This window comes from Gallinula chloropus (genome assembly GCF_964237585.1).
Source record: "Gallinula chloropus genome assembly, chromosome: 28".
NCBI classification, from domain to species: Eukaryota; Metazoa; Chordata; class Aves; order Gruiformes; family Rallidae; genus Gallinula; species Gallinula chloropus.
Window position 1 is genome coordinate 2,397,750 of NC_140113.1, and position 14,172 is coordinate 2,411,921.

Below are 14,172 nucleotides of genomic sequence, written 5' to 3' on the forward strand. Positions count from 1 at the left end.
CTGCTCCCACCCCGAGCACCCAAGCCAGCACCCACTTTTATCCCAGCTGGCTTTGCCAAAGGCACCCCAGAGGGTGTTGGCTCCACTGGCTCAGGAGATTAGCACAACATAACAAGTGGGGCAATGAAAACACCCCCCTCCCCCCCAAAAAGTAGTGCATTCTGCAACAGGGAACACACAGAGGCATTTTCTGATGAAAAACTAACAAATCTCTAATTGCCCAAGGGCTGTCAGCAGCACGGGGCTCATTAATTAATCACATCAGCGGGTCTGTGCCCTGTGCAGCAGAGCTCCATGAACAGCCAGGTTTTGGTCAGGGAGAAAACAGGAGCCCAGGCAGGCTCTGGGTAGTTTCTGCTCCCCATGGGGACCAACAGCATGTTCTGACAGCCACCCCGAATGCTCCGTGGAATGGTTAGGGCTGGAAAGGTCATCAAGGAATCTCCAGAGCTGGTGCGGCCTAGCGAAAGGCCTAGTGAAAGGCCCGGGCTCCGATTGGGGTGGGTCAAAGACACTAATAACACCCCAGCAAACTTGTCTCCCCTCTCCATGGCTGGCAGCAGCCTGCAGGCAGGTTTCAGGCTTTTCATTAACACCAAACCCACAACGTTCCTAAACAAAAGCTTGTCCCACTCGGGTGAACCCCCGCTGTGTGTCTGTCTGTCTGTCTGCACCTTCCTACCATTCCAAAGCACATGGTGCCACCTCCCTGCTGAACAACACACAAACTGGCATCGCCACAAGACCCTCCTCTGGCTTCCACGGCTTCCCTCCCACCAGCTCCTTCCCAGGGCTGCTCTTCGTTTCCCACAAGCTGAGAGGGACCCATAAGGCCCATCGAGTCCCACTCCTGGCTCCACACAGGCCCAGCCAAGTCAGAACAGGGCACTGGGGGGGTTGTCCAGACACTTCTTGCCCTCAGCTACCAGCTTGGGGCTGTGACCCCTTCCCTGGGGAGCCTGTGCCAGAGCGCAACCCCCCTCTCAGCACAGAACCTCTTCCTGACACCCAGCCTAAACCTCCCCTGGCCCAGCTTCATGCTGTTCCCTTGGGCTCTACCCCTGCTCCACAGAGAGAGATCAGCACTGCCCCTTCACTCCCCTCAGCAGGAAGCCACAGACCCCATGAGGTCTCCCCTCAGCCTCCTCTCCTCCAGGCTGAGCAAGCCCAGGGCCTTCAGCCTCTCCTCAGGAGCCTTCCCCTCCACACCCAGCCCCATCGTCTGGACACTCTCCAACAGTTTTCTGCCCCTCTTGTACTGCAGCACCCAAACCTGCCCCCAGGCCTGGGGGTGAGTCCGGCCCAGCGCAGGGCAGAGCGGGACAATCCCTCCCTGGCCCAGCCATGCCGGGCTGGATGCACCCCAGGACAGGGTTGGCCCTCCTGGCTCCCTGAACACACTGCTGGCTCACAGGTAACTCGCTGCCAGCCAAGACCCCCAAATCCCTCTGGGCACGACCGGCCTCCAGTGCCTGAGCTCCCAGGCTGGGGGTGCAGCCAGGGCTGCCCCTCCCAGGGGCAGAATCCAGCACTTGCCCTGTTAAACTCCCAGCTCTCTCTCAGCAGCCGCTCCAGGGGAGCGCAGCACTGACACACACCAAAAGCTGCTGCTCTCACCCGATGCCAGTACCCAGGGAAGCAGCAAAGCAGCCACGATGCTCAAGGGGTGAGCTTTCCCCATCACCCCACAACATCCCAGGGTGTGTGGGAGGGTCTGTGCCCCTGGCACAGGGAGAGCAGCCCTGAGGACTCTGAAAAGGCGCCAGGAGGCTGCAGGCACTGAGACACCGCAGGCAGCACGTGAAGTCATATATAGTAAAAAGTCTTTATTAAGAAGGCTTTGAAGTCAAAAAATAAAACTCTTGATACAATTTTCATAACCGTCAAGTCAGCTCAACAAATATATAACCAGTACTTTAGCCATGGAAGGTTAAAGGTCCGTTATTTTCTTCTTTAAAATAAAATATATTTTAGTTTTTAAAATTTATTCAATAAAGTACATATTTTCCTATAAATTCCCTACATATACATAAAGAGGTAAAAAATAAAAAATAAAACTAAATAAAAACCAACCAACCCAACAACAAACCAACCAAAACCCCAAAAAACCAACCCCCAAAATAAGGAGGAGATAGAAATCTGTCTGGTTTTTGAGACATGGCATGTTAACTGTCCCCTTCACCCCTGTGAGCTCCCTGCTCCGGCCCCCTCCAGCCAGGACTCCCCAACCTCTCCTCACACATTTTTGGGCAGTTTTTGTTTCACATTGGCAAAATAGAAGATTAGACCTGCGTTACAAAACAAAACAAAACAAAATTATATATATATATATATATATATTTATAGAACCATCAAGAATCATCCAAAAAAATAACTACGTACAAAAAGAACGAGCAAAAACCAAAAAAAAAAAATTATAATTATAATAATAATAATAGAATGATTTCTTTATTTTTTTTTTAAAAATAAAAAAAAGACAACCCTTGTGTGTCCTAAAATAAAAAAGTGCAACCGGACCTTTTCTCTCTGCTCGTTTCGCTGTGCACACTGAATACTGTTATTTGGGAAGGGCTGCTGGAGAACAGCTGGGCTTCCCTCCTCCCAGCCCCGCAGCCAGGTGAAGAGTTAAAGCTATTCTGTAAACATGGGAGTTTTCTTCTTCCTCTCTGCAGTTCCACAGCCCTCGTTGTCTTTTGTCGGCTCCTTCCTTCCCACCCATCCCCACACCCCTTGTATTTCGGCCACCCTCCCACCCTGCCCACGCCACTGAGCAGCCGCCGCTCCGCTCCTCCCCGCCGCCCTCCCCCATCCCCTAAAATCCCCCTTCCCCCGTGCGCCCGTCGGATCCATTATTAAATAAAAAGGTTGAATTTTTAAACAGTTTGATAGTCCTTAAAAAGCCGTGTTGGGGTGGAGGGGAAGGGGGCTGGCCGCCCCGCTGAGGTGGTCCCCGGCTAGGAGAAGATGTGGATGGCTTGCGTGACGGGAGCGTGGCAAGCGGGACACTCGGGCTCGGCCTTGCCGCAGATGCGCATGGCGCACTCCATGCAGAAGAGGTTGTGGCCACAGGGCACCAAGGCGGCGATCACCTCGCTCTCGAAACACACCATGCACTCGCGGGAGCTCTTCCGGTGCCCGTCGGAGCTGCTGGAGTCGGTGGGTGAACCCGAAGCGGCGGAGATGCTGCCGGGCAGGGAGGATGAGGAGGAGTAACCGGTGCTGTTGGAGAAAGAGGACAGCGAGCCTTGGGTGGGCAACCAGGACAAGGTGCTGACCGGGTCGCTCTGGATGCGCCGTGCTAAGGGGTGGTCCAGCGCCAGGCCGCCGCTCTCGGGAAGGGTGGGCGAGTGGCGCGGCGTGGCCGTGCCGCTGTTGCGTCTCTGCGAGCCGTTGATGGAGGAGCAGCTGCTGAAGGCTTGCAAGGGGTTACCTGAGCGCTCGAAGGGCGACCAGATGGTGGTGGGTGTCGTGAGGTCAAGGGCCAAGAAGTCGAAGCCAAAGTCACACTCCTCCGAGCCCAGGGGGGCCGGGGGCTCGCTGAAGGTGAAGCCGCTGCTGGTGCTGTAGGGACTGGTGGGACTGGTATCCGCCACCCGCCCGCTGTAGTAGGACTCGGTGGAGGTGCTGCCCAGGGAGCTGAGGCTGTCGTTGCGGAGGGCAGCCGAGGGGCGGCGGGAGGGGTGGGGGGCCTTGGCCCACAGGCTGGCCGTGCTGCCTTGCAGGTCGAGGCAGACGTCGGTGCCGTTGGAGTGGAAGTCATTATCGGCGTTGACGTCGACGAAGGAGCCTGTCCGCATGGTGATGTGCGCCTCGATCTCCTCCCGAGCCCGGTCCACGTTCTCCGGCATGCCCGTCACCTCAAAGACAGGCTCCTTGTCCCGGCTGGGCGTGACGATGTAGGTGTGTGTCTGCTGCTGGATCCGCTTGATGGTGGCTCCTTTGGGTCCCACCACCAGCCCCACCACGCGGTACGGGACCCTCACTTGGATGGTGGTCTGCCCTGGCAGGTTGGGGGGACCCTGCATCGCCCCCGTCAGCCCGTTCACCTTGTTGCGCGTTGCCCGGATCATGGAGAAGTGCTCGGCAGCTGAGAGGATCTCCCTCTTCGCCATCTCCACGTCCTCCTTCCTCCCAGTCACGATGAAAACGGGATCCTCACCCCTGACCGGGGTCTTGATGTACGTGTTGGTCTTGGCACGCAGGGCTTTGATTTTGCAGCCTGCAGAGCAAGGAGAAAGGGAAATAAAGCTGACATGTCAAAGCTGACAGCACACGGGGACCCCCTGCTCACCCAGGACGGGGAGACGCACGAGGGGCAGGAACCAGCAGGACCCTTGGAGAGAGTGAGGTTCCTCCTGCCTTGAAGGCAGCTGGGGGCTCACAGCCCAGTGGGGGGTGGTGTGCTGCCCCCACCTCCTCTTCACCACTGTGGGGATGATGGAGGAATGGGTGGGATGCAGCCTGCATCCCGAGGGCTCCCGGGGAGCAGCAGAGGGACCAGCATGGGCAGCCATGGGGGCACTGCCCAGGCCCTGGGAGTGGGCAGCAAGTTTACTCCAAAGGCACTTAAGGATCCTGCAGGTTTGTCGACCTCTCAGCCCGCAGCTCAACAGCCCTGACTGTGCCCCGACAGCCACAGCGATGGCCCCGAGGAATGGGGGAAGCACAGGCACCCCCCACTCCCCTTCCCCACCCTGAGGGATGGGAGCCCTGTGCCCTCACCAGCCCAGACAGGGATGCTCGCAGGGCACCAGCTCCCCCCAGTCCTGGCAAGACCTGCCCCGCGCCCCAACACCATCCGGCAGCAGAGCCCAGTGGGGTGCAGGAGACAGGGGCTTTGCTGCCAGCTCTGCCTTTGCCTCACACAACCTGAGGCAAGTCCCTGTCCCATCCTACTGTGGGTGAGCTGGGCTCAGGCTGCCAGTCCCCATGGTGCCAGCCCAGCGAAAGGCTCCGACTCTCCTTGGGGACTGGCTGTTGCCATCATTCTTGCCAAGGAGTCGCATCCTGCTCCCTTTACCCCCAGCCCTGCTCCCTGCACCCCCAGCGCTGCCCCCTGTACCCCCAGCCCTCCTCTCTGTACCCCCAGCCCTGCTCCCTGCACCCCCAGCCCTGCTCCCTGTACCCCCAGCCCTGCTCCCTGCACCCCCAGCCCTCCTGCTCCCTGCACCCCCAGCCCTGCTCCCTGCACCCCCAGCCCTCCTGCTCCCTGCACCCCCAGCCCTGCTCCCTGCACCCCCAGCCCTCCTGCTCCCTGCACCCCCAGCCCTCCTAATTGCACCCATTGTGCCCGAGCTCCAGCACACATGCCTAATTAAATTCACAGCAGACAGACACACCACACCAAGGAGAGCATGTCCGTCCGTCCCTCATCTTCCACCCCAAGCGTGGCAGCGCATCCCAAGCCAAGCCTGGAGCCTACAGGGATGGTTCTGCCTGCTCAGAGCCTGGACCCTGTCCCTGTGCACAGCAACTGCCGCTGCTGCAGGTCCCCATGGATAAATCACTGCACACCAGTGGGGAGAGCTTGACTGCTCACAAACGGCTTCACTCAGGGCACTCCTCCTCCCCCTCCTCTTGCCAGGGGCTGCCCAAGGAAGGGCAGGGCTGTTCCTCCAGCTTCAAGGCTGGAGCAGGGAGAGCCCCAAACACTCAAGGCATTCAGAGGGCGCTGGGGCAGTGCAGGATGTTCGGGCGGGTCTGTCCTGACCAGGTAAATCAACCCACACTCCTCAGTGTCAGGAGAGCAGAGCCCTCACCAGAGCCATGCCCCCCCAGAGACCCGAGCACGGTGCATTTCCCAGGGCAATGAGCATCCCTAATAGCCAGAACTACAAAGAGAGCAGGCAGCAGCTGTCCCAGGGTCACAGCCTGGCCTTTTGGTAGCCCTAACCCCTCTGACAGCCACATCCAGGGAGATGATGGATGACAACACTGACATCTCTAGACATCTCTTCCAAAAAAACCCCAAACCCCTCAAAAGCAGCTTTGGCTCCAGTGAGCACAGCTCCTGCCCCGCTCCCAGGGGTGCTGGCAGCTCCACACGTGCCCTACCTGTTGCTGGCAAAGGCTTCTGGAGTTCTACAGGCAGGTTGGAGGGGAGTCAGGGAGGAGAGTTGGCAGATGAGCAGCTGAGTAATGCTGGAGAAGGCAGGAGACCTGGTGGGATGCCCCTCCTAAGGGGGGAAACCCTCTGCACTCCACACAAGCCAGGCTGAAAGCATCTCAAGGCCTCCTCCAAGCACTCACTGCAACCAAAGAAATGTTCCTCAAATGCCCCAGGGATTCACTCCTGCTCTGGGGCAGCAGGACGAGCCCAAACCCAGCCCTTCAGCCAGGCAGAGGCTGGGCTGGGGACAGCACTGAGCTGCCCCGTTCCCTGGAGGAGGAATGTGGGTGGAGAAGGGTTTGTCTGGGCTTTTCCTAATTTAGGACAACAACTGGAAGGTGTATTTATGGCTGGGGGCAGATGGTGGGGAAAGCAACACCCAGGCACCGGCGCAGGGCACAACCAGCAACCACTGGCAGAGAAGCTTTTAAGCACGTGACAGTTTTAAGCTCCTGGGAGGGGGTGTGGAGCGAGGTGCCTGTGACCCCCACATTCCCCCCCCCTCTGATTTAGTCCCTGCTCTGAGCTGTCCCCCTGCTCCATCAAACTGGGATAACGGGTGAGCAGCCAGGTTGGGTGTCACCGTGGGGCTCTGCCAGTGCCCATCATGATGCCAACCTGGCACCCAAGGTCTGGGAGGACCCCTCTGCAGCAGGGAGCTGGACTCAAAGGTCTCAGTGGCTACAAAGTGGAGCTGGTCAGGAGCCACGTCCTGCGGTGAGCGCGGCACAGCCAGGACTTTCCTCCCCGGCACCAGCTGCACCAGGGCACCTAAACCTTCCTCCAGTGCAAAACAGAGGAAGAGTTGATTGGGGTGCTCCTTGAGAACCCTTCCTGGAGCTGGGGCAAAGTCAGAAACCTGGGTTAAAAATTAAAGGGGTGCCTAGTTTGGCCAGCTCCACCCCCATGGCACACGCAGGGCATCAATGAGGGGAACGTTGCCTGCTGTGCCTGCCCACGCCGTGCCAGGGCACCGTGAGTTAGAGCTGGTGTGAAAGAGGACAGTGGAGGGTCTGGGGTGATGGAATCATGTGGGGAAACATGGCAGCAAAGGCTGGGGAAGCAGCTTGTCCAAAACCACGTGCTGGCACCTGCACCAGGAACCACACTCGGATGGCACGAGGAGCCTCCGGCACTGCACTCCCCAAGGAACGGGCACCTTGGGGATGTGGTGGGAGCAGAGCTGGGACAGCACCACGGTCTCATCCAGGGACCTGCTGCTGTTTCCAGAACCAAACTGCACCCAAGCTATGCCAGGACTCCTGGGCAGCAGGTCCAAAAGCCCCGACTGGGAAGGACAGGCAGCCTCCCAGGACAGGGATCCAGCAGGACGCAGCTGGGGACACGACCTCCCCGCAGCACAACCCCTGCTCCACCACATCCGTGTCCCAGGGAGATGCCCAAGCCAAGGCTGCCCCTGCCACACTCAGTGAGACACAGACACCCTACAGCCAACCCCTCCCCCAGGTCCCCCAAGAACCAGACAAAACCACCCAAACATGGGTGGTTTAACCAACAACCTGCAACTGGGGGAACGATCTGCACCAGTACGAGCTATTTCCAAGCGTGTGGCTGTGAAAATATCATCCCAGATGGCTGCATCCCTCCAGTGCTGGATGGGGGCTGGGGAGGGGACCAGAGGCCCCCTGGCATTGCCAGCATGTCCCACCATAGGCATGCCCAGTCCTGGTGACGCCAGATCAAGAGCCTTGCCCCAGCTGAGTGGGAGCAGTTTGCATTCCCATGTTTTACCATGCCAAGGTGCAGCAGTAAAGACCAGGGAGGAGGAAAAAAAGGTGCCAGACTTTGTTACACACCTATAAAGTGTCTTTAAAAGAACTTTTCAGACCCTAAATAAAGTACCCTCAAACCCAGGAGGTGGGAATGGGGGTGGCAGGGAGGGGGCAGACCCACAGCCCCAACAGATCCCAGCTCAGCACCAGAGCCTGGCTTTGGCCCACGCCCAGGAGCGTCTCCATCATCGCTGTGGGTCCAGACTCATCCCAACAACTGGTGGCTGTGTTTGGCTGCGGGCAGATACCCTCACCGTGAGGGTCCCAACCCTGTGTGACCCCACCAAGCCACAGCCCTTAGTGCCACCACTCAGCTCTGCCTGGAGGTGGCACCAAGGGAGGGACGTGAGCTGGACACTCAGCTCAAACCTTCCCATCTCCAGAGCTTTCTCCTCCCACAGTCACCTCGCTGTGCTCTGCCCACCCTGTGCAGCTCCTGCGTGGCCACAGCACCCTGGCAAGACTCATCCCACCGGCCCCTGGGCTTGGGAAACCACCAGTTTTGGACAAGAAATGGAATCCTGGGGGATTGTCCCTGGGATGGTGCAGGGATTGAGGTGGCAGCCCAGGACAAGCAGCCGCTCACCCTACCAGGAGCTCAAGTCGGCTGCAAGTATTACACGAGCCCACGAAAGCGCGTGTGGCGCGGGCAGGGCAGTGCCGCTCCATCCTCCACGCTCCTGCTCCTCCACACAGGGAGGACAAAGCCCATCATAGAATTCCAGACTGGTCTGGAATGGACCCCAAGGATCACAGAGCTCCAACCCCCTGCCACAGGCAGGGACACCAACCTCCAGGCCTGGAGCTACACAAGGTTGCCCAGGGCCCCATCCAACCTGGCCTTGAACACCCCCAGGGATGGGGCACCCACCCCCTCTCTGGGCAGCCTGTTCCAGCCCCTCACCACTCTCTCTGGAAAGAACTTCCCCCTAAGATCTCATTTAAACCTCCCCTCCTTCAGCTTTAATCCATCCCCCTTGTCCTGCCATTATCTCCCCTTTAACAAGCTGATTCCCCTCCTGTCTCTCTGCTCCCTCCAGGGACTGGGAGGCTGCAATGAGGTCCCCCCAAAGCCTTCTCTTCTCCAGGCTGAACCAGCCCAGGTCCCTCAGCCTCTCTCCATAGGGGAGCTGCTCCAGCCCTCTGATCATCTTTGTGGTCTCCTCTGGACCCTCACCCACAGTTCTACATCAATCCCTCTGGCCAGACCACCGCTGTGTCTGCCCAAGGAGCTCAGCCCTTGCAGTGTCCAAATCCGAGCTACAAACACTCCAGAAAGAGCAGAGTTGTTGTTCTGGAGGTGCTTTTGATGGCATCGACCAGTGTCCATCACCTCTGCAGCTCAGGAGGCGGCTGCCGCTTGCACCCAGCCCTCCAAAGCGAGCTGCCTGTCGCAGGAGGACTTTGCCCTTCCTCTCCCCCAGCCCGGCAGCATCTCCCGGCCTCAGATCCAGCATTCCAGCACTGCCAGCCCCTTTCATTAAAGGCAAATGGCACAGGATGCACCAGGACCAGGGCCTAGATGTAGAGAACATCTTGCACCTCCACTGCATCTCATCTCCCCTCTTGCTGAGTGCTTCTCCCCGGTAATTAATTCATCCTTGCAACTGCGCTGCGGGAGGCAGGCACATCGCACCTTTGTTTCTCCTCCAGGCGCTGGGAGAAGCGCGGCGGGGAGGCTGGGCTCCCTGGCTCAGGCCGGAGCGGAGGAAGCCGCTGCCAGAGCCAAGATGCTCAGGGAGATACTTCAGCGATCGGACCAATCCACGCAACCGACTTCAGGAGTTTCTGGCTCTGCTGTGACCTGGAGAGGTGGGAGGAGGCAGCCAGGCCAGCCTCAAAGGAGGTGGCGTGATGGGAAGGTGACAGCAGGGAGCAGCGGCCCAGAAATGTGAGGATCCATCGCAGCCCCAGCGACCCACCCCAAGTTTACCGATGCTGGGGCTGGCCCAGAAACCGAGGTCCATGGCCTCCCCTGCGGCCTTCAAGAGCTGAAAAGCCCTTGACACTCTGGCAGGGAGGAGAGCTGCTGCATTTCACCCTTCCCTCCATCTCCCCTTCCAGCATCCCCTGTAACCAGCACGGTTCCCAAACCCTTTGTGAAGCCACCAGCAGCCCCACTGTGCCGCAGAGTGGGAAGCGGAGCTGCGGCTGGTTCCATCACACGAGAGGTACATGGTGGGGTAGAGGGAGAAAAGCAGAGCCCAGGGGGGAATCTCAGCCACATCGACCCGCCCCCCATCACTTTCTTGGCCTCGCTGGGGCAGAAGCTGCTGGAAACACACCTCCCAGGCTGGGACAGCTGAGCACAAGCCCACCACGGTGCTGATGCACAAGAGCCAGGGTGCATCGAGCCCCATCACCCTTCTCCCCCCGGGGTTTCCGTTACCCCCACCCGCTCTGTTGGCAAGGTGAGCCCACGCTGCTGCAATCGGTGCCCAGAGCGCGTTTCGGAGACGATCCCTCCCACGGCAGGAGTCATGACCAGGCTTGCACACAAGGGCACGGCCACGCAATCCCGCTGGGCCAGGCTGCCTGTCGGTAGCCGTGTGGGCAGGGAGAGGAAAAGCCACAGATCCCAGCTGGCAGACACCGCTCAGCACCATCACCATCCACCTGGATGAGGAAACCATCTCTCTGGCTCAGGTAGGGGAAACACAAGAGTTGTTTTACACAACAAAGCTCTACCTGCTGAGCTGCTGCTGCTGCTCCCTTCTGGGAAGAGTTAAATTAGTGGGATCTGGAGGAGAGAAATGGAAGAAAAAGGAGTAGAAGGCACATCTGACAGTCACTGTGCTACCACAGGACAGCCAGGTGTCAGTCCGATGGTGGCCAAGACCTCTGGGCCACATCGCTACTCACCCCAGCAAGGGGCTGCTGGGCTCTGGGGATGGCAGAACCCAACTCTGAGCATCCCAAGAGCAGCTCCTCAGCACATGGTGTACAGGAAGAGAAACCCAGCTGTACCCCAACTCTGGACCCTTCCAGAGCACCCTGGACCCATGTCTGTGCTGCATCCTGTTTGAAGCACAGCAGGACCACCAGCCTGCTGCTCCCCAGGTGACAGCCAGGCTGACATGGTCGGAGGGAGTCCCCAGCCCCACAACATCAGTGTATCTCTGCAGCAGAACAACGCCAGGCCCAAAGAAGCACCCCAAACCCCACACCACTGCACGGCCAGAGCCCATCTGCCACGGGGCTACCGAAGACCAAGGGAGACTCACAGGAACCTGGGGGCCAGAAGAACCAGGGAGCCAGCACGGACGCAGGGGATGGGGTGAGTGAGAACAGCTCTGCCTGTTTTCAAGCTCGATGCGAGACCCAGAGAAGCGAGTAAGTGTGACCAACCTCAGTACCAGACCTGCTGGGGCTGCACCAGCCTCACATCCATGGTTTAAAACAGCTGCTGGTGGCACCAGAGGAGCCAGTGCCCAAGGGGACAGCACCCCCCCAGCAAGAACCAGGGGTGCTGAATGCCAAGCCCCCTCTGCACCCAAACCCCAGCATGGCATCTGAACGGGCCAGGAACTGCATAAGAGTCCAGACCAGGAGCAGAGCAGGACACGTGTGGGGGGAAAACCCCTGGGCAGAGCTGTTCCTTCGGGGCTGGGGCAGCAGCATCTCCAGCCTGTCCCTGGTCCCAGCTGCCCTGGAGCTCACTGCCAGGACGCAGCAGCCCCGCAGCATCCCTGCTCAACCCAGTATAACCAATTCCTTCCACAGCTCTTCCCCAGGAGCCTGCAGAGCTCAGCAAGAGGCATGAGGAGCAGGTACCCAGGTGCAGACTTAACTCCTTGGGGTGCCAACGGTGCAGCACTGGGGCACCAGCGCAGCCGAAACACCCACCCCTGTCTGCTGAGGGTGCTGACAGCTCGGCAGCCCGAAAGCAGCCATCCCTCCCCAGCTCCCTCACCTCACGGAGCCAAGGCGGTTCCCAGCCGGGGCCAGACCCCATTGCAGCCGGATGCCAAAGGCCTGCGGCTGCTCCCGCCGGAGAAGCCACCAAATCCAGGTCCCCATCCAGCCCGGGGGGAGAAGAAGGAGGAAGATCCTCCCGCGCAGGGCGTGGTGCCGCGCTCCGCTCCTCTGGAGAGGTGTCCGGCTTTGCCACGCCGCTCCGCCGCCCCGGCTGGGCTCGGCAACCCGCTGGGACCCTGAGACCGGGGCGGTGGGACCGGCGAGGGGTGTGTGGAAAGTTGGGAGGCCAGGAAGCAGGGCCGGCTGGGAGGCAGCGCAGGCCAATGGGAAGCGCAGAGCATGATGTCACCGCGCTCATCACAGCATGGCTCTAGCTAACAAAGAGAACAATGAGGCTGCCCAGCAACCTGCTTCCCCCCCGGTCCCCTGCCCCACAGCCCGCTGGCCGGGGGAGGGTACGGGACCCACGGCACCGAGGGGAAGGCTGAGGGCAGGGGGGCAAAGCCCTACGTGGCGAAAACACCCCGGAGGTCAGGCTTCCCCCGAGCAGAGCTGCCCATCGCCGTGGGATTCCTGCAGGCAGCAGCTCCCTTTCTTCTTCTTCTTTTTCTTCTCCCCCTCCCTTTTCTTTTCCTTAAACCCTCCTCCCCGAGATTATTTTTATGGTTTTTTTTTTTTAAAGGCGAAACTTTGGTTAAGGCTTATTCCAGCGCTGCCAGAGACAAAAAGCCCAGGGCAGGCACACCCACCCGGAGAGAGGGCCGGTGCGCACCCGGGTGACACCTCAACACGAGTGGGGGCTTCACACGCCCCTCCGCCGCCCGTCCCAGGCACCGCGACCGGTCTCTGCAACGGCGGGTCCGAGCCCCCGAGGCGGAGGGAAGGGGGTGGGGTGGGGAGAAGAGACGCTCAACTACAATAAAGCCCCGCAGCTCCTGCCCGCGCTCGGCGTCCCGCCCGCTCCCCGCTGCCCTCCAGAAGTTGACCCCGCGGCGGCAGCCGGGGGCAGGGGCACAAAGCGCCGCTCGCTCCGGGCCCCGCGGCCAAGGCGCGGCCGCGGGAGGAGTTTCGGGGCCGCGGGATCCGTCGCCGTTAAGTTTCCGCCTTTGGCGCTGCCGGGCGAGGAGACAAAGCCCCAAAACTGACCCAAATACGAGCGGGGCCGGGCCGGGCCGGCGCATCCCGCGGGAGGCGGCGCCGCAGCCGCCGGGGAAGGCGCGGACAAAGCGGGGGGGGTGGGGTGGGTGTGTGTGGTGGGGGGTAGAAGGGGGGTGGGGGTGTCCCCGGTGCGCGGAGGGGGGGGTGGGGGGGTGCGCGTGTCCCTGCCGCGCGGGGCGGGGGTTGGGGGGGGTTTACCTTGCCGGCCCACGATCTCGGCGACGTGCTCGGAGCTGGGCACGGGCACGCACTCGGTCATGTTCACGCTCTTCTTCCTGCTCCCCAGCGCGCCCAGCGGCTCGGCCAGCAGCGCGGCGGGCGGCGCCAGGTGCGGGGCGAAGTTACCGAAGGCGGCCGGGGGAGAAGCGGCGCCGGGGGCCGGGGGGGAGCTGCCGCCGCCGCCACCGCCGCGCTCCCGCGCCTGCAGGCCGCCCGGCCCCGCGCCGCCCGCCGCCTCCGGCTCCTCCGGCCCCGCACCGCCCGCCGCTGCCGCCGCCGCCTCCGCCGCCCGCGGCCCGCCCGCCTCCTCCAGCCCCAGCAGCGAGAGCCGGTCCAGGGCGAACCTCAGGGCGGCGGCTTCGTCCCGCGCCGGCGGCCCCTCCCGCTCCCGCCCGGGCTCCGGCTCCGGGTCCCGCCCGGTAGAAGCCGGCGGGCCGAGCAGCGCCAGGCAGCGCGGCGGGCCGCGGGCGGGTTGGCTGCCCTCGGGCTGGTAGAGGGAGCCGGGCATGGCGGCGGAGCGGCGGCTGGCCGGGAGCGCAGCGGGCCGGGGCCGAGGCGGTGCCCGCCGCACGCCGCCTCTCTGTGCGCGCCCCCCCGCCGCGCCGCCCCCGCCCCGCCCCGCCGACGGGCCACGCCCCGCCGCGCGCATGCGCGCCCCCGCCCCCACCCAGGTGACCACGCCCCGCCGCAGGGAGGGGGCGGGGCCGCGCCGCCGGGAACCTCGCGCGTGCCCCGCGCCCCGCCCGGGCCGAGGGGGCGGGGCCGCCGCCGACACGCGTCCCCTCCCCCCCCGCCCCGGCTCCGCCCCGCCCCGCCCCGGCCGCGGGGCCGCTCAGGCTGCCGCCGTCCCGCCTCTGCCAACTCCCACCCCGAGTACCGGAGCAGACGGGGCCGGCCCGGGACCCGTCCCGGACAGGTAACCACGGCTCCCCCCGGGCACACGGCGGCGGCTGCGGGGGCTCCCCCTCCGCGCGA

The 14,172-nt window shown here is 61.8% G+C and overlaps 1 protein-coding gene across 1 annotated transcript; it reads right to left on the minus strand.

The window, feature by feature from the left end:
* Positions 1–2,954: 2,954 nt before the first annotated feature.
* Positions 2,955–13,705, minus strand: MEX3D (mex-3 RNA binding family member D; the record flags this gene model as incomplete). The annotated part of the gene is made up of 2 exons (XM_084276185.1): positions 2,955–4,219; positions 13,177–13,705. 2 exons carry the CDS (start codon positions 13,703–13,705, stop codon positions 2,955–2,957), a joined length of 1,794 nt encoding a protein of 597 aa, XP_084132311.1.
* Between the last annotated feature and the right edge of the window lie 467 nt (positions 13,706–14,172).